Source organism: Polistes dominula, unplaced genomic scaffold, assembly GCF_049000335.1.
Source record: "Polistes dominula isolate Pdom_NZ unplaced genomic scaffold, Pdom_raw_medaka contig_75, whole genome shotgun sequence".
Classification (NCBI taxonomy): Eukaryota; Metazoa; Arthropoda; class Insecta; order Hymenoptera; family Vespidae; genus Polistes; species Polistes dominula.
Window position 1 is genome coordinate 166,946 of NW_028301003.1, and position 22,434 is coordinate 189,379.

General features: G+C 33.3%; 3 protein-coding genes and 1 non-coding gene across 9 annotated transcripts in view; 1 reads left to right on the plus strand and 3 right to left on the minus strand.

Annotated features, from left to right (window-relative positions):
* The window catches only part of LOC107071425 (uncharacterized), an 82,054-nt gene extending 80,195 nt beyond the window's left edge, over window positions 1–1,859 (minus strand). For 2 of the 3 annotated variants that reach the window (XM_089173735.1, XM_089173734.1), the window contains exon 1: window positions 490–1,859. The gene's annotated coding sequence lies outside the window, so the exon portion shown is untranslated. The remainder of the gene's footprint in view (window positions 1–489) is intronic. The other variant, XM_089173736.1, reaches the window with a different exon arrangement.
* A 1,229-nt stretch (window positions 1,860–3,088) lies between these two features.
* LOC107071429 (Mitochondrial calcium uptake 3) lies at window positions 3,089–21,875 on the plus strand. 4 transcript variants are annotated; one of them, XM_015330424.2, is made up of 12 exons: window positions 3,089–3,345; window positions 15,086–15,227; window positions 15,653–15,763; window positions 17,229–17,276; window positions 18,646–18,728; window positions 19,373–19,435; window positions 19,681–19,788; window positions 20,071–20,199; window positions 20,390–20,613; window positions 20,705–20,862; window positions 20,941–21,098; window positions 21,556–21,875. In XM_015330424.2, exons 1-12 carry the CDS (start codon window positions 3,127–3,129, stop codon window positions 21,622–21,624), a joined length of 1,512 nt encoding a protein of 503 aa, XP_015185910.1. In that variant the 5' UTR covers window positions 3,089–3,126; the 3' UTR covers window positions 21,625–21,875. The 4 variants fall into 4 exon arrangements, with proteins under 4 accessions (XP_015185910.1, XP_015185912.1, XP_015185913.1 ...); XM_015330426.2 differs by lacking the exon at window positions 19,373–19,435 and having other exon boundaries at window positions 3,090–3,345; XM_015330427.2 differs by lacking the exon at window positions 19,681–19,788 and having other exon boundaries at window positions 3,092–3,345.
* On the minus strand, window positions 6,827–18,660 carry LOC149032092 (uncharacterized). The gene is made up of 2 exons (XM_089173757.1): window positions 18,534–18,660; window positions 6,827–7,465 (listed from the first exon to the last, which is right to left on the minus strand). Exon 2 carries the CDS (start codon window positions 7,445–7,447, stop codon window positions 6,827–6,829), a length of 621 nt encoding a protein of 206 aa, XP_089029883.1. The 5' UTR covers window positions 7,448–7,465; window positions 18,534–18,660.
* On the minus strand, window positions 10,742–10,814 carry TRNAR-CCU (transfer RNA arginine (anticodon CCU)). Its single transcript has one exon. It is a non-coding gene; the product is annotated as a tRNA-Arg (tRNA).
* Window positions 21,876–22,434: the final 559 nt, after the last annotated feature.

The window sequence follows — 22,434 nt, forward strand, 5'->3', positions numbered from 1 at the left end:
AACTGTCAATGTATTATTACAACACACATATGTATGATTAAGATAAACTTGCAATAGAAATCAACAGAGCAGCTAACATGATGTAGCATCTAACTGTCATCGAGGAACTTGGCATAGTAATTTAAAAGTATGTATCTAATATGTTCTTTTCGTACACGCAACACTCTAACTGTGTGTGTTATTATAAGAAGCAATAAAATTAAAAAAAAAAAAAAAAAAAAAAAAATGAAAAAAGGAACTCGAAATACATATCGAAACACGTTGTTCCAACGTCGTTCAATTCAAACGAACAAAACAGGAATTGAAAGTGTGCCAAGGCTGTATGTTATAGCACATTGTTGACCAGATATATTATACACTAAAAGTTATGCATATTTTCATTGTATTATATCATTCATTTTTTGTTATAAATTTAACGATATATTCTATTTGTCTAATTGACTCGTTGCAACACCATTATTAAATATTTGATTATTTCGTAAGACTTACCTTTCCGTCCAGTTGTGTTCCGATCGTGTAATCATCATCTTTCATGTTGGAAAGCATAAAAACGTGGAAAAATAGGACGGTAGATTTGTTGTTTCCCAATTGCGTTGATATTCTTCTTCTCTCTCTTCCAAAATCAAAAGCAAAAGGAGAGAAAGAGAAGAGAGTCGTGTTATCGACAATAAGCACTCACAATTTCCTTGATCACTGGAATGTTTTCTCTTCTCTCTTACATTTATGTATATGAGTAAGTAACGGGTTTTAAAACGATCTTCAATTATACCCAAAGAAAATATGGAAATGTCTTTCTGTCTTTCTAAATCACGAATAATAGACATTAGAAGGAATGAAATTTGGTATTGAAAGTAGTAGAAAAAGAAGGTTGAAAAGTTTCTCGCGGAAGGCCTCGAGCACGTGCTCGATCTTCTGGTCCGGTTTGATGATTGGTCGGCATGCTGACGTACGAGCAATCACACGTGTAAACTTCTAACTCAGTGATTCTTCATTTCTTTCAAGTAACCGAACACTTTGAATCGTAAGCGATAAGTGCTTATTTTCTTAACTTTACGAAACACCGATTAAGAACCACTGTGTTCTAACGGTTGACTCGATTCAAACCAACAAACTTGAATTTCCAAAGTTGAATTTATTCTTGCGGTATACTTGATACAATTGATACGATTAAATTATCATATACAACATACTCTACAATAATACCCAACTAAAGTTTATACGTTTTTAGGTATGAAAAAAATGTGTTGGGCCCAGTGTAACAAAAGGACAGAGGGAACCAACGAAATTTGTTGCTGATGTTTTAGGAAATAGGGAGAAGGGGGCTGATCATGGGCTGAGGTTGGATGATAGGGAGTAACCGATGAGAAGAAAAATAAAAGTCCGAGTATCTGCAAAAACTCGCCCGGGCAGAAGACAAAAGAGGAGAGGAGAAAAGAGGAAGAGGGTGGGTTGTGCTGTTGAGAGTATCTGTAAAGCTTCTCGATCGAGTCCTTTTTGATCTTCTTCGATCGACCAAATAGTCTTTAAGGAGGTACTTCAACTTGCCTTATCGGTAATTCAAGACTTAGAAGTGGTGGATCGTGAAAAACAAGAATAAGAAACATAAAAAGAAGGAGAAGGAAGAAAATCTGCTGGTGTGGTGGGTTTTTAGAAACATTTCTACCAAAGTGATAGAGACAGATAGATTTAAGACAATTGGCGAATTTTTCTCTAAACAATTGTAGAATAAAATGATTGGTTTATTCTTCAAAGATATATCATGAAAAAGGCGGAGAAGATATGTATGGACGATGAAGAAATAAGAATAATAACGTGGTGGTTCCTCTTTCGCAAGAGTAAAGGAATGAGAGAAAGAGAGGTCAAACGAACGGGGAGCAAGGGTCACATACCATTCGAAAGACTCCTCCTTGGCGCGTTTCGATCGCAGTTTGCACACGAGTATTAAAACTTCAATCGAATCTAGAAACGATTAGACCAATTTAAGGCTAACCTCGTAGGAAATGAAGAAACAGGGGGATAGAGAGAGAGAGAGAGAGAGAGAGATAGATGAAGAAAAAAAAAGGCTTTGCCATGCCACGAGGCAGCTTTAATAAGCTAGCACGCACATTATTATGTATCAATGGTCCGTGTTTAGACACTACCGACGACAAGTGATTAGAGTATGGTCTTATCAGCGTGAGCGTGCACGGGGTACTGAACCATGGAACGGTGCCGGCCCCTCTTCCTCGTATTTCCTCACCAGTGGAGGGACAGACAGGTGCCCCAGCTTCTGTCTCTGTTAGTTCACTCGCTTATATTCACTCATTCCATCTTTTTCTTTCTTTCTTTCTTTCTTACTTACTCACTTACTCACTTACTCACTTACTCACTTACTCACTCACTCAGTTACTCCTTCCATACCACCTTCTCCTTCTTCTGCTTCTTCTTACTCCTTCCTTTACTTACTTCTCAAGCATTACGATTCAGTCGACTGACTTAACGACCTAGGGCCAGACCAACTACGCTTTCCCCTTTTCGGCTTTCTTATCCTCCTTCATCTTCCTTTTCCTTTTTTTTTTTTTTTTATTTCCTTTTATTCCTTTTATTCTTTTTCTTCCTCCTCCTCCTCCTGTTCCTATACTGATTACCGGGATTAATACCTGTCTGATGGTAGACCTTCGTAGTACAGGTGTGTATTGTATACTCACTTTTTGGTAAGATCAAAGGTCTTTCGATATACTTACCTTCTTTGCCAAAACGATTAATATCTTTAATTTAAATAAAAAAAAAAGAATACAATAAAAAAAATGCAGTAATTCGACAAACTAAAGATGAATCTTATTAATGACAATTTTGATAAAAATATTTGCTAGTATGACCAATGAGTAGTATAGAAATCTTGATTATACAACATTAAATAAAACTATAATAAAAAAAATACAATAAGATGTAAGGAAAAGATGGAATAAGAAGTTATTGCAAAAATTTGGTAGAAAATGAAATTGAAAAAACGAAAGTTACCTACTGAGCATGCGTACGCACTTGTACGAATGTACACGACGAAGACCGAACTATTACGAACGAGTTGAAGAGAGTCAGCTTATCAAAGTGAAAGAGCGAGAGAGATAGAGAATAAAGAATAGAAACATGGCGTTGGCGGTTAGTCTTATTACAAGACGAGCCGTTCCATTTTCGCGAAATTATCGACGACATGTCGTGCGTGCCTACAACTCGTGGCGTGGTGGTGACGATAGCCTTAAGAAGCTGAGAACCGGCATTGGAATACTCGCAGCCGGTTCACTGATACTTATTCTGACGGAGAAGTATTCAAGAGTCAATGTGGTGCACGCCTTGAAATCACGAAAGGTGCGTTTAGTACAGTCCACTTTAAAAGTTGCCTATGTTGCAGCATATGTCAGTGCACGTGTATCGATATATAATACTCTTCAGGATGTTTTATTATGTTTCCACGAAATATATAGGTTATGTTTACATTACACAACAACAACAAATGTCTTTTTTATTCTTTGACCTACATTCTTCTACATTGTTAGTTAGTTTTGTCAAAATGTAGGTCATGTTTTGATTACTAAAAATCTTATTTCATCCTTTGACATATACTATTTTATATTGTTATGAAGTTTTCTCGAAATATATAGTTTATATTTATGATGATTTCAATGTGACATCCTGGAGAGACTTCAAGTTCAAGTTAAAATTGTGTAAGAGAGAGAGAGAGAGAGAGAGAGAGAAGAGAGATAGATTAAACAAATAAAGAAAAGTTTGTATAAAAGAGTGTATTTTTATAATTATATTCTTCTAGATTTTTGTAATAGAATGTTGAACTTTTATGAGAGAAAACTTGACACATATGGTGTATTTGCTTATAAATTCAACGATTATTATCATCTAACTCGCATAAGTTAAAAAAAGACGATAATGATAAGGAGAGTATTCGACCTCGAAAACATTTTTCTAACATTCAACCATTTGTCATCGTAATCTGCTAAGAACGTGTCTGAACTATGAATTGCCTATCTTCTTCCTTTCTTTTTCTTATTGCTTATGTTGTTAGTAAATTGTACAGAGAAAAGAGGATGTGTACAAGTTTTAGTTATGGCGACGTGTCTACTAATCTATGCGCACATTTATTTATATTACAATATATTATTCCTTGTATGTGCCATCATATCTAACATGCATATAACGTTTTATTCTATTATATCATTTTCTGGTCATTTTGAAATGTTTCTAATTCATTGATAAAACATTTTAATATTGATTGTGTGTATACAGTCAGTCTCATTAACGTATGATACAAGTTTAGGATATAAACTGTATATATATTTTATACGTAGTTCTATCTTAGTCATGGGTTATCTTATATGCGTGGGTGGTTGCAATGCAGTAAGAACGATTGCCATGGGAAAAATAGAAAGAAAGATGCATGATGGTTTATTTGAAAGTACAACGAAGACATTGCGGTAACATTGCTCTGAATATTAATGTATACACTGGTAAATATATATTTAAGTATATATACTTAATATATATATATATATATATATACACATTAGAATGAATAATGAACGTAAAATATAAATGTTATCTATTCTAAACTCGTTGGACTAGTGGTAGTCGAAAAACGTTGACATTATTATATCTCTTTATGTACATACATTCTTACATATATTTTGCAAAAGTATATTACGTTTTATTTACATTCTGACAAACTTATTGACCTTGTGATAAGAATATGTATAAATGTATGTATAGATATGTAGGGAAATAAATGAATATACATATATGATGAAAAGAATTTGTTCCAAATGAAAAAAAAAAGAAACAAGAATTGAGAAATGTGAGATTTGTTAGAATTTATTGAAAGATTTTAATTAAATTGTGACATACTTTTTGAAAAATAAATTTAATATTCATTTATGGTAAAAAAATATTAGTATAAATGTTATTTTCATGACTTTTCATTCAACATAGTTCAATCGTTCGTGTTTAATTATAATTTTCTACTTAGGGTATTATAAAATGAACAAAATTGTTCTGATTATTTCTTCTATCTGTAGTATTTTTCTGTCAAGTATAATTTATTATTTAGAAAAATAGGATCGATGAATTTAATACTGGCGTGTTACAATTTCATCGAAATGAATACTTGAGCACATCTTCAACATATTATCTCTCATATGGTAGAATTATCAAGGATATTTATCACGACTTCTTTGAAATATTATAGAATATATTCAGGTTGAAGGGTATCATCGATTTTAAATATTATTTTGATAAAAAAAAAAAAAAAATGAAAAATCATAGAAGAAACTTATAATCATTTGCAAAAGTATAAATATCTTGTAGAATAATTCACGCAATAGATTGAAACGTCTTAATATAAAAAACGATTTTTAAAGACAAAAAATTAATAGATCAAATAAAAATAAATCAAATTGAAGATATATAATGTTCGCAATCTATGGGGGAATTGTAGTTGATCATGATCGAACGAATCCCGCTTAGATTTTCATGTACGATAGGAAAAAGGGCTTGAGATTATAGTACCGACAAAGATTATCTTTGAATAAAAGTTAGAAGAGGATGAAGTTAGAGAATCGTTATAATAAATCATGGAAAGGAACGTCAAATTATATCATCCTGAGGTAGTCATGAAGCAATCGATATCGAGTCCAATTTTTACCATAGCAGTTACAATCTAGTAAATACCATAATCGATTGGTTACATGTATGGTAGATGCACAGTGACAGAGATCCGATGTCTTGGAATAAATCGTTAAGATCTACAATTATCTTTATTGAACGTCTTCCGTCATTCCTAACTATAGTTAAATTATATATTTACGCATAGGGTGTCCTGAAATTTAGCGAGACAACAATCAACAGAAATATACAACAATCAACAAGTGAAATGGTTAACAATTTTTGGACTAGTTTCTTTTAAGACACCCTGTATAATTGTAGTACACGTGTCGCGTTAACGATGTAAAAATAAATGAAACTTGGAAAGATAATGAGGTTAGATCGTATATAGATAATGTATGTATATATATATATATATGTGTGTGTGTATATATGTGTATTTGTATGTAGTACTCATAATAAAGTAGCTACGTAACATATGTAGATAAAAAGTGTATCTATAGTTTTTGATTAAGTTTCAAAGATCTAGTTAAGGAGAAAAACAGGAAATACATGATTCAAAATGTTTCAATGTGATTGATAAAGAATTTGAAAGTTAAATTTACATAAATGAACTTTCACTTGGACATTTGGTAATTAATTATGCTTTATGTAATTTAAGTATGTTGGTAGTTGTAATTATGAATGAAAGAATATAAAAAGAAACAAAGTAGATTTTAGGCGCTAGACGTGAGACGTGAGACGTGAGACGTGAGACGTGAGACGTGAGAGACGTGGTTCAACATTATGAACTCACATTACGTATGCAGACGAGGCATGTTTGACGAGCGGCTAAGGTAACTAATGGGTTGGATCCTCCTACTAGCAAAAGCCCCATCGACACTGTCTACAACAAGCTTCTCTTTTCCCGAGGCTGCTTTTCGACTCTCATGGGGGCCACGCTTCGGCATCAACGAGGCACCAACGAGGCACCACCACCACCACCACCACCACCATTGCGATTTGATACCTTCGATAATTCCAACGTGAGAGAGTGATCGATCGTTTGAGTACTACACCTTCTTTCTTACTTATTATCCTACCTATTAAACGATAAATCAAATTCTACTCAAAGTGTTCAATGTAGCACCAAATAATACAATATTTAATAAAACATCTTATAATATTTAGTAGAAAAAAATTAGTTGAAAGGAATGTTAAGTTGTTGTAAAACAGAGGATAAACATTGTCCATCATTTTTCGACTCTGATTGTTCATATTTGTCTATTGCTTCGGCAATACGTTCCATGTCTTTGATACTTAGGATGGTCATTATTTTCCTAATAATAACTTGTACATCTTTGCATCTCATACCTTTTATAAATTGTGATATTATGAACTCATCTCTAAGGGCATTAAATTTGCAAATATCTGCAATCTCTTGAAGCGATTTCAAAAATTTCACTGCTCCTTCATTCGCTTTTTGGGTTCGGTTGTAGAATGTTTTAGTAAACAAAACGTCTAGTGTAATATATTTGAAAAGACTTTGCAATAAACTTGCAAGCTTTTCATACGTTAACTCCTGGAGCTCATTTACACCTGTTATATTTCTAACTTCGACTAAAACGTGTGGTTCAACTAATTCTAATAAGAAAGGCACTTTCATATATTCGGGAACATTAAGTACTTCCATCGTTTTAATAAATTTCGGCTGCCACCGATTAAACTCATTGTTGCTTGGATCGAACTTGTCAATTAGATCCGCACTTAATAAAACGTATCTTGCCAAATCTTCTTCATTTAAAGATGATCTTCTCGCCATCGTAAAATCGTATAATATCTAAAACAAATTCAAAATGATACCGTTTAATCTTGTGTTTCACTTGTTTCTTTTCATACGAGTAAAGGAGCACGTTGTACTTTGCACTTTGTACGTTAACCATATGATTTCTTGAAAAATACGAGTGTTAGCTTGGATAGGTTGGACAAAAGTGATGGAGAAGCTGGCTTCCTTCTTTGGTAAGAGCCTTTTGTAGAATTTTACGTTTAGGAGAGGGATGAACTTGATGAAACTAGTGACCTGCCAGACAACAACACATGCTTCTGACCCTTTTTCTTTATCCTAGAACAGTGGTTCCCAACAAACTTTTCTATCCTCCCACCTTGTTTCCACAAAAGATATATTACTTAGCGCCCCCTTCAAAGTGAATCTTTGAGAATCCCTGCCATAGAAGAATAGTAATACCATGGAAAAAGGAAAAGGTGAAAGAATGAAGGAAAGATGAAAGATACTGAAATATTTCTTTTTGTCGCTAAAGACTTTTCAATTCAGGAATGCTACAAGTGTTCACAATAATAATAGAAAAAGAATATCTAATCTTTCCTTGGAATTTGCAAGAAGAATTATTCTCTACGATGTTCAAGAAGCTTTCGTTATTTTTCTTTTGATTGGGAAAGATTCGTGTGAGACGCGTGCAAAGTGACTCGTAATAGTAATAACACGTTCGGAATGAAACGTGTGTTTCGACGACCTCCCGCGTGGCGTGTGTTTGCGTGCAAGAAAGGAAGGAAACAACAAATTCGGCATCGTGGAATGATCGCTCTCCATTATCGCTCTCCCAAAGAACTCTGTGATTAGTCGATTTCGAAAGTTTCCGCGTGTCTTGTTTGCCGAGAAAAAGAAATTCCATTCCCAATTTTCGTTTGACCTTATGAACTTTTGTCAAAAATCAAAGAAATGCCGCGAGTGCCACTTAAAGTCAAAAATATTCACAGTTACTACCAGGTAACTTAATAACTTTTTATTAAGATTAACCAACCAAACGAAACCAGTTGTGCTTTTCACATTTTTTCTTATCCACAAATATACAAGGTAGACCCAACATTTTCTTCTACGATCATTATCGAGTACTTTTGATCCACCTTATAAGAGCCAAATTTGAAATCTTGTAGATTTAACAATCGAGAAGGAAGAAGAAAATTAGTGTAGAAAAAAATGAGTTAACAAAAAAAAAACAAAAACAAAAAACAAAAGAGTAATTGGCTGGTGTTATAACGTGAAAAGAAGAGCACCAAAAGGGGCTGATTATTTATCGCACGTAGGATTGCGTCAGGGTTGCGCGTAAGGAGTGCGAAGGCAAATACGAAGAAAAAAAATAAATAACAAGATGGCCAAAGGGCTATTCTTAAATCATAGTCCCTGGAAATATTCAATTATAGCCCGGCATTGTTTCGTCGCTGATGCATAGCCTGGTAACACGTGATCCTGCACACAACTAAACTCACCTTTCCCCCTTCCCCCGTGTATGTATTTATGCGCGTAGGGTGGTATTGGGCCATTAGCTCGCTAATAGCTACTCGTTCCAAAGCATCCCACGCACTCGCGCTAATTTCACGCTGCTACGGACCACAGCGTTAATTAATTTAGACGAATCGCCTACCTTCGTCTCATTTGCATTAACTCATCCAGAGACAACCTATACCAAGAGAGACCAAACTTATTTTACACTCTAACATTTTTCTTCTTTTTCTATTTTTACTTTTTCCAACTTTTCAACTTTTCATTTTGTCCAGATTAAAGTATACTCTATACTCGAATAGAAGGCTACCGTCGTGTTTTACCTTGAAGGACGCTATAAACTCAAAGGTACATGGTTTAAATGTCCGTAGGAACATATACGTATACGGTGTCGGAGAGACAAGCTTGGAAATCGAATTGGTTGTTACTTTTTCAAATCGAGTAACATCCATCGTATCTCTTACAAACAAACATCTTATTTAAACACTGTAATATATTTTCCTTCTTGCATTACTATATGTACTGTTACAAAAAGTGCATCTTCATTGTTAATTCATTCGGAGATTTCAAGTAAGAACTAACGAAATTACTTTTCTCTAAATCCAATATACATTAGTATCTACATATATATACAGTGTATCCCCCCATACGCGCGTGTGTTGAGATAGAGATCGAATCTTTCGCGTGCGTGGCTACAAATCACTGGACCCACTTTTTTCTATGCCTCTTTTCTACAAACTCCAGTAACTGTTATCGTTCTTCGGAAAGGATAGATAAAGAAAAAGATATGCAATCATTTATTCCCCGATCTTCCACGATCGAACGCACGATCTGATAGCAAAAGTTGCTACAAGATTCCGTCAACCTAAGAATACCCCTACACACGTGTAGATTTGTCTCTATGTGTGCGTATGTCCAAGAAAAGAACCCTAACACAATGGCATGTATGCGCGTGTACAGACTGATTTATCTTACTGCACTGGAAAATCTATTAAAGTATGTACGTTGAAAAACAAAGTAAATGTAAATGAATGATTACGTCATTGAACTTTTTATACAGTAGAGACATTTTCTTAATAATTTATATAACGCAGTTGGATGAATCATCCTGTGAATGCGTTGTCCTTGTCAGGTCCAGAAAAAAAAGGATTTTTTAAAGAATTTAGCCTTAAATCGTTAAGAGAGAGAGAGAGAGAGAGAGACCACTGCTGTCGTGTCCTTTAAACTAAAGATTCGAAAGAAAATGTACCATAACTTTAAACTACTACTACTACTACTACTACTACTACTATGCGATAGAATTGTTGAAGATATCGATTTTATCGCTCCCGTGTTCTAACCCGAGCTAAGGACGTGTGCGTGTGTAGCATGTGAGAATGTATGCGAGAAAGACGCATAGAGATTCGTGATCATGCGAGTTCATCGAGACCACCCTTAAATTATAGCCGTTAGGACCACCCAGCTATCAATCGGACTCTTCCTTTCTTTTTTTCCCCCTTTTGTTTGGTTTAGTTTGTCAAGCAATAAGTAATAAAGTAAGGATACTTTATTCGTCCCTTAAGGGGCCTTCTCTATCTATCTCTCTCGGTTGTGCATATTATAACAACAGGACGAACGATGTCAGGCCCCCTTAAAACGCTATTTATTACTTTTACACTTTGAAAATAAATCTTCATTTAAGTTTTACGATTAAAGTTATTGTTCATTAAACATTAGTCCATGCATAAGATAATAATTGGATCAAGTAGTTATATTCCATTTGTGAAAATATCATTAGCAATGATTTGCATTGAAAGTTAAAAAAAAAAGTAAATTTACTACCCCTGGTGGGACTCGAACCCACAATCCCCGGTTTAGGAGACCGATGCCTTATCCATTAGGCCACAGGGGCTCTCGTGATAGTATTTTATCTACTATTGTTCTAATTCAACCCTTAAATCTTGAAATATTATTATTTTCTATTAATATGATTGCACGAACAGCAGTTATCTGTTGATAGGATAACTTGATGTGATGATTGATAATAAGTTGAAAGGTACGATTTGAGTAACCTTATCCTACTATAAGCTCATAAAATATTGCATCAACCCTTTTTATTAGCACCTTGTATAGAGAACGCGTTTAAAGTCACCCTAGTTTATTCGTTGAAAGAAAAATTACATATCCAGTATGCAAGTAACTCTTTCGTTGTAATAACTCTACGTTTGATTTATACGCTTGTAAGAAGCATTTCTATCGAATAAAATTCACATTGAACATTACAAGTCGATCGATCGAATGATTGCGACATGAAACAACATGTCATTCAAATACGAAGATATTTTCCATGGATAAAATTCTACCAACTAGATTCGCATTTATACTCGTCGTACTCGTTATCCGATTTCAATTATCTCGAGTAATCTGGGCGCCATGGTATATGTATATGTATACGTATACCATGATCTTCTACCTCAGCAGTTAAGTACTATGGTGATCCGTAATCATGGGGCCATGCATACCAAACATTATGCAGGTAAGGTTGCTCGCTCGCTCGCTCGCTCGCTCGATCGCTTGCTTGCTTGGTATACCTTTAAGGAACGCAAAGGAGTCTTCTTCAAGATAGATAAGGAAAGAGTGAAAGAAAATGAGCTAGGGGTAGGGAGCAAAGGTATCCGTGTATGTATGTATGTATGTAACTTGCTCTATACTGCAGAGGTGATCGCGTATTTACGTGCTATAGATGATTTTGCATCTCCCTGCAACAACATATCTTGTGCATGGCTTCAATGATTTTCATATTTTTCCTATTTCACTTGTTATATGATTGTGCCTTAACATTATTTTATCGAAAGTATACCTAAAAATGCATATATTAAGAAATGATAATATTTCTAAATGATGCGCATAATAATTTAGGTTGTTAATCTGTTGTACGTGTAATAATACATAACCACTAGGTTGAAAATATATCGAGGGAAAAAAGTATCAGCTGTAGCCATTACAATTTTGGCTTTACATATTATAGCAGCAAACTATACCTGTAATTGTGTAGGGAGTCGCATGTGTAAGTACACGTATAAGAAAAAGAGATGATCTCAGTGGCGGGCGAATATTAACACTTCACGCATCTCGTTATTCAAATTGGATTTTATAAATCTGTTGCGCTTCTGGCGGGTGTCTGCGACGATCGTGCCGGTGCGAACAGCAATTGGACAGGTGCGAATGATATGATTCTCTCCGGCAACATTTCTCTTTACCCCTTTCCCTTTCTTCCTCTTTCTTTCTCTCTTACAGCATTCACAAAATGAACAACGTTAAATGATTATACGGTTCAACGAGAAACCGATTCTCTCTCTCTCTCTCTCTCTCTCTCGTCTCGTTCTCGCACCTCGATACGAGCTATAATATCGTGAAACGATGTTTAAGTGCAATCATGCTTGCTTATTTCTTTCTTTTTTTTTCCTTCTTTTTTTTCCTTCTTTTTTTTAATTAGGATGAAGAAGAAGAAGGGCAGTTGGAACCTGGTAAGAGCTTAGAAAGATCGATTTAATTAGTTATCGTATCCATCCAATCGTAACGAGTTCTTCAACTTATGAGAACATAAATCATTACGCATTGATTAGAATTGCAATCTTCGAGAATGATTGCATCGATGTTCCCTTAGACTTTGGGATTACATTTCTAAGAAATATTATTGAAAGATTTATGTACATACTTGTGCTTTTTAATTGTCCTTATCTATGGTATTTCTATTTAAAGGAAGTGCGATTCCAATCTATAGTAATTCTAGGATTCTTAATAGGAATGATTTTTGTATTTATCTAATCTTATAGTAGTGTTAGATGTAAAGACAGGATTTAGGAAGGTGGTAGTGGTAGTAGTGGTAGTAGTAGTAGTAGTAGTAGTAGTAGTAGTAGTAGGGACAAGGCAAAAACAAAAATAAAAAGAAAAAGAAAAAAAGAAATGGTCACACTTAGCATAATGTTCACCGCGCCTGTCATTACGTCGGCCGCTAACATGCCGGCCCAACACCCTTCCAGATCCAGTAGGCACGCAAAGGATGTGCCAACAGTGAGCTCCTCTCTCGGGTTCGTTTCACCGAAGGATATCGAAGAGGAAGAAAGAAAGGAAGGAAGGAAGGAACCTGTCCGGAATATTGATCGAACGAGATTCTACTTAAAACGAAAACAGCCAACTTGGTGGAACTTTCTTATCCTCCATCTTTCTTCTTTACTTTTATTTTATATATAAATATTCTTTTTTTCTTTCTTTTTTCTTTTTTTCTTTATCAGTACACTTTCTTTCTTAGGATAAATTCAAGCGTGATTCGTAAAAGAGATCACGACACGTTCAACCAATACCCCCCCCCCTTCCACACACACACACACACACACAGACACAAACATTTACACAGATATTATATACCGGAGTACAATTTTTTGACATCGTCGAAGCACTCCGAGAAGATTAATGTCTCCCTACGTGATGCTGTAAGCGTTTTGCCTGCATAATGAGATACATAGCGTGAATATACAGGGTGTCCCAAAAGATCATAGTCAAATTTTATATATAGCATAAGTTAATGAGGTCAAGTGGATCAACGAAAAACTTGAAACTTTGCTTGTTAGAAAATATTTTCAATAATACAGTTTTGAGATATCCTGTATATATATATATATATATATATATATATATATATAAATAACTAATTAAACAGTATTAGTATGTAATGAAAAAGAGATAAGGGGAAGAACATTTTGTAATAAAAATTAGAAAAAGGTTGTACACGATTATTTTGCAGATACTCCATGTCGGTACGCGTAAAACGTGAATGTATCTCGATTTTCTTCATTTTTTATGTTTATTTTCAAGAGAGAGAGAGAGAGATACTACGAGCATAGTCTATAAATCTCCCGGATGTCTCTCGCGTTAACTGAGCTGAAGAAACGAAACAAGGACAAAGAAAGAAAGAAAGAAAGAAAGAAAGAAAGAGAAAGATACAGATAGAGACAACCCAGAACAGGATTTACGAGTATACCACAAACATAAATTCATTCTCGCGGAAATATCCTCGTTCGCAACGATCACCCGAATCGTTTTCTTTATTGACGTATTGCCGAATCCCATAGAAATAAAATAACCCTTTTCAAAATTCAAGCCTAAGATATATATATATACCGTGTGTTTGTTTAAAGTATCAAATAAAAAGTCCTACTATCGTAGGACTAATTACATTAATAATCTAATGTACAATTGTATAAACTACTTTCAAATAAACACAGGGTTTAATGACTTTGACAAATATTCAGATTGGTTTTGTATTTGAATTGTGTTTACAGGTATTTGTGAAGGAAAAAAAAAATAAGTTGAGACACCCTGTACACTATATATATAGGAAATATCTTTCGTAATAAGTTAGACCTATGTTTGGTCAAGCGAAATTGACCTCGAAGGAGGATTAACAAAGAGTTCCTCGTAAGCGGCATTTCAAAAAGGTTACTTTACATTTTCTAATTTCAACGGATCGCAAATCTTCATTCCTTTCTTTCTTTCTTTCATTCTTTCTTTCTATCTATCCATCTATCTAATCATCTATCTATCTTTCTCTCCCCATTAAAAATGTCAGCTCGAGGCGATAAAAAGGTAGGTTCCGATGGTGGTATTATAATAGTTAACACCGTGGTAGAACAACAAATGGAGATTGTAACATTTCTTCAAATCTACCTACTTTCAAAAAAAAAAAAAAAAAAAAAAAAGAAACTTCTTCCCTTTGATATTCGTCAAAAATTATTATTAATATGTCATGCTTTGAAAATCTAATCATCTTTTTATAATGTATCTTGACTAAGAGAGAATTAGAAAGAAATCTAAAAATAGAGTGCGCGTGGGAGAGAAACATTACTGTAAGGATAAAAACGAGTGACCTTGAAGAAAAGAATGGTAAAAAGGATGTCAAAGTGTAGGCACACTGGTTACACTCTTTCTCTCTCTCTCTCTCTCTCTGTGACAACTTTATTTGCGTGAATTTTTTCAAGTGGAGACTCTCTCTGAATAAAAGATGTTGTCTGTTACAACTTATTTAAAAGCTCGTGACATAAACTCTCGTTGCATTGTCCTTAAACGTCATCAAATGAAAAACCTAATTTAATGGCAATGGTATAATTTAATTACACGTTTTAGCGAGAAGATGAGCTACAGAAGGCCGTGAAACTAACGATGAGGGAAAGAAGATTTATAAAGTTTGCATCGGTCGAGTATGATGGACAACTGTATATGACTCCGCAAGATTTTCTTGACAGCGTCGTTGAATCCGAACCAAGACGTGAGTGCTACACGCGCACAAAAACGTGCAAACATATTTAACTATAATTTATCTTAATAATCTCATCCAATCTTAATAACCAATGGCATCAAATATTTTCATCTAAATTCATCTTACGATCAATTATTATTATCCGATGCATTTTTATTAACAAATAATTTTACATCATTCCTCGTCGCCTGATATCTTTTTTTTTTTTTTTTTTTTTTTTTTTGAAGAAAGTCAAGGTCATGGGAATGTTAAAAATACGAGAAGATAAAAAAACAAATTATTTAGTGATGGAATTTGTTAAAATAATTTGAAGGATAGGGGTGGGGGGTGGGGGTGGGGGTGGGGGGGTAGTGGTTGTCGTTAAGATCGTCAATCGTCAAATCTTTTGATCTTGAGCGAAAATAAAATCACAGAGAAGATTGTTGTTTTTTCAGCGAGATTGAAGAGACGAGTGTTGTCGGATAAGGAATTAGAAGTGATGGGAAACGCCATACCTTCGCTACGCCATGGAAGTCCGCACATGTTTCGAGGCTTGAGAGACAAGGGTAAGATGAATAGAAGAAGATTGACTTTTTTCAAGCTTGTTTAATTATTCAATGATAGAAACATTAGAAGGAAGATTCCTAAAACTTGGCTAAAAATAGATGAAATATAAAAAAAAAAAGCTACGTTGGGAGGAGGATTTTCGCGTTCGGCTCACGTTTGTCGCGCTAATGGAAATGCAAATAGTCGCGGACAAGGATGATGGTTTATAAACGGGGTTGGGAAGGGGTTGAGAAGGGGTGGTTGGGAAGGAAACCAGTCTCACACCTCCCTTTAATATAACGAGTTTCTTGCATCTTTGTTTATTTCTCTTTCTGTATCTTTCGAGTGCGTGCACGCATGCGTGTCACGAGCCAGAAATTCCTTTGGCAGATAAACGAGTTCGAGTTGCGGGATAGATACTACTACTTTGAAGAGATATCCACCTTGGTATATAATCGTAAACGATTATAAACGATTATAAACGATTATAAACGACTCGAAAGATTCAACCGTAAAGATTCGACCTTCCTCTCTCTCTCTCTCTCTCTCTCTCTCTCTCTTATCGAAAAACTTAACAGAGAAACCGATGCAAACGCAAAATAATAATCTACTATACTTGAAATGTATTTCGTAATAGAAGAAGAATAATAAGAAGAAAATTTGTGAGGGGGTTGTCTTTCGACCCGAGATCGGTCGACTTTCACTCATCTTTGATGGGAGATGGGAGAAGACCCCGCCTTCCTTCCTTCCTTTTCTAATCCTAAACAACATTTTATGGGGTGGTTATGGACGTGTGAAACGATACGACGACGCTAGGCTTTGCTTTACCTAGAACTTTGAATCACGGTTAGTATAGTAAACGTGGGACGAATAAAAGGTTTACCGACACACTCACACATACTTTTATTTGGATATCAAAAAGACTTGGAAGAAGAGATGCTTGCTCGAGGATTGTAGTATTAAATTATTGTGAAAGGCTATTGCGTTCTATCAAATGGAAATGAAATTTTTTTTCAAAAATACCTTTAAACTTATGAGGTGTGTCTAATTTGTTTCTTTTTTTTTTCTTTTTTTTTTTTTTTTATTATACACCTTTTTTTCTTAGGAATTTTATTGAACATTTATATTCCGATAGATACAATTAAGAATTTTAATTTAAGCATAATTACTTATCCTCTATAATAATAATAATAATAAGAAGAATAAATATTATGGGATTAAGTCGATAATGAATTACATTGAAATGATTTAAATTCGTCATTTTAATATTCTTCGAAGCAGCAATCCTATCCAAAATTGATAAAGATTCATCATCTGTTCAATTTTTTGTCCTAATAATAAGTCAAACTTGAATAATTACTTACGCTTGCACGTAAGAATTGTCAGCGCGTATGTGTGTGTGTGTGTGTGTGCGAGTGTGTCGTTTTATTAGAAGAATCATTTAGAATGTAATAACATTAATTACAAGCCTTTTCACGTTTTCAGGTATAATTTCTTACACGGAGTACCTGTTTCTTCTATCCATTCTGACAAGTAAGTTCAACGTTAATACATTGCTCGTTCGATACCAATTTAGTGAAGAAAATTACACGTCTCGATATATTACATACATGCTAGCTAGCCATAGAAAAACCTACATTAGTATATATATATATATATATATATACAGAGTGTCTCAAACGACAAACATCCTCTAAAAAAAAAAAAAATCTAATAATGAAATTTATCGAACCATCCAAGTTTGGAACAACCTGTATATATTTGGATATACACGATAGGTCGAATAAAGTGTTACAAACTCATTTTCTCACTTTTCCACTTATGTTAATAGTCAAAGAAATACGCGTACACATACACGCACATGTATGTATATATAAGGTGATTCAAATAAAATCTTTCAACAACCTGTCTTCTCAAAATCTAACAAACATATCAACTTTATTTTCACAGTAATAAAACAAACGTATGTGGTATTTTGATGAGAATAAAATTCGTTCAACGAATGAATTTCCATTTGAAAAGTAAACAAAATGAAATGTAATGGATGCAATTGAACCACCTTGTATACACGTGTGCATAGGAATACTCTTTGTATTATTAAGTGAGAAAGTGAGAAAGAGAGAAAGGTAGAAATTAAGTATAAGAAAATGATGTATTCATCTATCTTGGATGATCTTACAAAGAAACTATTCTCTCTCTCTCTCTCTCTCTCTCTCTATCTATCTCTCTCAGTCTCTTTCACCGATAACACTTGTGTTCATCTCATTTTGAAAATGATGACATCCAGGGAGAAACGCGAGCATGAGAGAGTGTGTGTGCATTCACGTTAGTCATCTTTCTTATTTAAGAAGATATCTCAAGTTGCAAAGAGTTCCCTGTAGTTATTATGTCGGTTAACGACGTCTACATTATTAAACTTTTCACTGTCGGAGATAGCTACGAAGAAGATGATACATAGATCAATTACTTTTTTCATATATATATATATATATATATTATAAAACAAATAAAAAGATCAGCACGAATTATCTCGTAACATTTGCGGAAGTATTATATATATATATATATGTTATTATCCTTGGTGGTCCAAAAGACAGATAAGTTTAATAATTACTGTTTCATCTATATACAAGGTGTTCAAACTAACACCTTACTGCCAGTTGAAAAGTTTTGAGCCCAACATGAATACAGAAAATTGTTGTATACACTATAAAGTCTATACAATTTCTAATTAAAATAAAATCAAATGTAGCTAACGAAGTAATTGAAATAATTTCATACGATACGTACACGAATCCAAATTCTTCTTCTTCTTCTTCTGCTTCTTCTTCTTCTTCTTCTTGTTATTATTATTATTATTATTATTAGTATTATTACTTTTATTATGATCAATTTCTTGCAGAGCCAAAAACTGGTTTTCACATTGCTTTCAACATGTTCGATACCGATGGCAACGAGCGTGTGGATAAGACAGAGTTCCTCGTGGTAAGAATTATCTAAAGAATTTCTTATCGTTAATTATACATATTTCGAGTGATTACGAAATGATTATCTTATAAATAAGAAGAAAATGTGACACTATAAATGATCGTATCTAATAAACTCTCCTCAAGTTAAAAGCTTATCTCTATTAATAAATTTTCTAATACTTTTACATGCAATTTAGAAATTTTTCATAAAACATTTGTTAATCTTAATTATTTCGATATAAATATGAATTAATGGATAAACATTAAGGGATTTTTTCTTTTTTTTTTTTCAAAAATGATACAATCATTTTGTATGTGTGTCTTTGCTATATATATTCAATTATATATTTCAATTAAATATCTGTTGATTTTTCTTTGCATGTTTAATGTTGTGCCTGTGTGTTCTTTATGTAGAAATATTAAATCATCGTTTTACAGTAACTAAGTGTAAGAAGATTTTATTAATTATGATTCTTTGCTTTTGATTAATTGAACAAAAAATGTAGATAAGCGCTCGTAGTTGATAGAATCGTCGTCGTCAAACGAAAATTTTAGTTGAACAGGAAAAATAAAGGAAATATTAAACAATACTATCTCTTTTTTTTTATTTTTTTTTTTATTTGTAAATATAGAGAAAATTGTCATCTAAAATTTTCGCAGATTCGACGATTGTTGGGTGGAAGCTTGAAGAAACGTGATCTAGACGAAACTACGAAACGTGCAGTGAGTTTTGACGATACAAAATCTCAACAATTAATTCTTAACGAATGCAATCATGATTTTGACAAACAAACAAACAAACCTCCCTCCCCTCCCCCTAGAAAATCGAAACAAAGTTACTAACTCATATTAACTAAATATTATACATAGGGCACGTTTATTGGAGTTCAATTCTATTCATTTTGAATAAGTTTCATCTAGCGATTATCATTACTTATGTTATTATTGTTTTCATTTCAAAATGTCAGTTGCAACAAATACTGACACCGAATGAAGAAGAAAATGCAGCAAGTATTAAACTTCGTAATGCAAATGAACGAACAAACGAGAACGATACTTTCGTCCCTGGCTCTTATGTAAGTTCGTACAGTGATGTGTGTGTGTGTTTTTTTTCTTCAATTATTTGGATTTCAATCTCATAATCTCTAACTACACGTTTCATACAAAAACAACTAATTGAATGTGTCTAATGAAATTCTTTTTACATGCTTTCCCTAAAATGCTTACTTATTTCAGGAATTAACATAATTATAGACTTTAATGGTAACATATACGCTTTATTTCTAACAATTAATAAAAAAAAAAAAAACCCCTAATCTTAAATATATTTTAATGTTGAAAATGTGCATACAATGCAGATGGAAAAAGTCTTTAGTCATGCATGGAGAGGACGTCATGGTATTGAAACGAAAAACGAGTTGGAACATTTGAATCAACGTCAAACAAGTCCAGAAGAAATCCAAGGACAGTTCATTAATGATGATCAGGTATTGAAAGAAACTAAAGCATTGTATTCAAAGTAAATCAACGTCGATTATGAAATCAATAGTTTGTTAGAGCAATCAAATCCTCAACAATAATCCTTGTGAATTGTATTTATTCCTATCCTGAATAAGGCCTAAATTAACTTGACCAGATCAGATTGTTATTTTTTGGTTTAATTACGGGATATAATAGGGCTTACAACGACGTCATGCAGTAGACACAACCCTGATGATACATTTCTTTGGAAAAGATGGTAACTATGAATTAAAATACGACGATTTTCGTCGTTTCATGGAAAATTTGCAACACGAGGTATTAGAATTGGAATTTCATGAATTTAGTAAAGGTCATGATACAATTAACGAATTGGATTTTGCTAAAATTCTTCTAAGATATACTCAATTGGATGTCGAAGAGTAAGGAACTTACTTAAGACGTTAATTACATTCACAATTTCATTCTCTATAATAGATGTTGTTGAAATATTGCGAATAAATGTTGTTACAGATTTGACAAATATTTGGATAGAATGATGGATCGATCTGATTTAAACATTGGTATAACTTTCGACGAGTTCAGACGTTTCTATCAATTTTTAAATAATTTAGATGATTTTTCAATAGCCATGCAAATGTATACTCTCGCTGATCATCCAATCTCTAAAGGTAGTAGACATGAAAAAAAATCAATTCATTTTCATAGAAAATAAATATCAACGCTATTGGAATTTGTACTATTTTTAGATGAATTTCAACGAGCTGTTAAAATATGTACCGGTGCTGTACTTTCTTCGCATATTTTGGATACCGTTTTTGCGTTATTTGACGAGGACGGTGATGGACAATTGTCCTACAAAGAGTTCATTGCGATTATGAAAGATCGGCTTAAAAGAGGATTTAAGGTATAAACAAGAAAATAAATCACCTAATCGTTTTTTTTTTCTTAATAATCCTATCATTTTTAATTCCTCAATTTTTCCTATAAAAGTATTCTCATATTTGTACGAAACGCCTGTAACTTAGATTAAAAATTTGCTGAAATACGCCGGTGTATGACGGGACAACGTTCGTTAGGGGCACCCATTTCTTCTTCCACCTTTCTTAAACTTTTCTAATATTTTTGTCATACTTTTACAGCTGGATTTCTATTGGACATAGATTATTAATTATAATAAATTATTTCTACGAGAAAAATAATAAAAATAAATATATAAATAGAAGCATATTTGAATAAATTTAAGGAAATTTGATGACAAAATATCTTGACTTTCGTTCAATGTAGTAAAATCCAGTTTTGTAAAAAGCCTAACAACACGAGATAACACGATGTAAACTATGATTTTTATTCATACTTTGTAGTCTCAGCCACGAACTGAAGGTCGCGAGGCATTTAAATATTGCGTGAAACAAGAAATGAAAGCACCTTGAAGTTAAAAACATCAGTTCCCAAAAAAAAACAAAAAAACAACAAGACAAAAAGAAAGATAATCATAAAACAGTATTCTCATAGTTTACTTGCTTCTATATCTACGTTATTCTATTGAAATTTTACAAAATATTCTATGTGTATATATAAATGTTAAGTTAATTTATTGATTTTTTTTATTAACATGTTGTGATAATATTACTTGTATAAATTATTGGCAAATAAATAAATGCTTTTATCAAGTTATTGTTAATTGACGAAACTACTTGAATCTATGCTTGATCATGCTTGACCATCCTAATTCCCCTGTTATGCGTATTTAAGTATACATACAGGGTGTCCTATAATTTTCAGAAATGTTAAAAACTCATATGAAACCTGAATATTGTTAGCACAATTGAAATTCTGATTACCAAAAACGATATGAACTTTCTTGACCTACTTGACTTAATTAATAAATTTGGTCTTGACCTTTTGAGACACCCTGTATATATAAATTGTGATTCTTCTTGGTTTATATATCGTACACGAAATCAAGTCAGACGTTTTAGTTAAAAGAAGCCGACCGAAATGAATATAAATTCCAACGTACGCCTTCAATATACATTGCACAGAGTTTACTGTGAATAAGTCCAGCCAGTTTACTTTAACTTGACGAATAATTGAGAGTAATTTTAATCTATGTTAACTGATTCGTTCTAATAAAATATATCTACGTAGATTTAAAGTGACCAATTAATTCTATCAATGTTGATCTATAAAATATTTCAATTATTCTGGATTTAATTATTCATACAAGTATCGGATTAATT

Coding starts and splice junctions, on each gene's coding strand:
- LOC107071429 (XM_015330424.2), top strand. CDS start 3,127: ATGGCGTTGGCGGTTAGTCTTATTACAAGACGAGCCGTTCCATTTTCG. Junction 15,764..17,228: donor TCGAGGCTTGAGAGACAAGG/GTAAGATGAATA, acceptor TCACGTTTTCAG/GTATAATTTCTTACACGGAG. Junction 20,200..20,389: donor AGTTCATTAATGATGATCAG/GTATTGAAAGAA, acceptor GGGATATAATAG/GGCTTACAACGACGTCATGC.
- LOC149032092 (XM_089173757.1), bottom strand. CDS start 7,447: ATGGCGAGAAGATCATCTTTAAATGAAGAAGATTTGGCAAGATACGTT.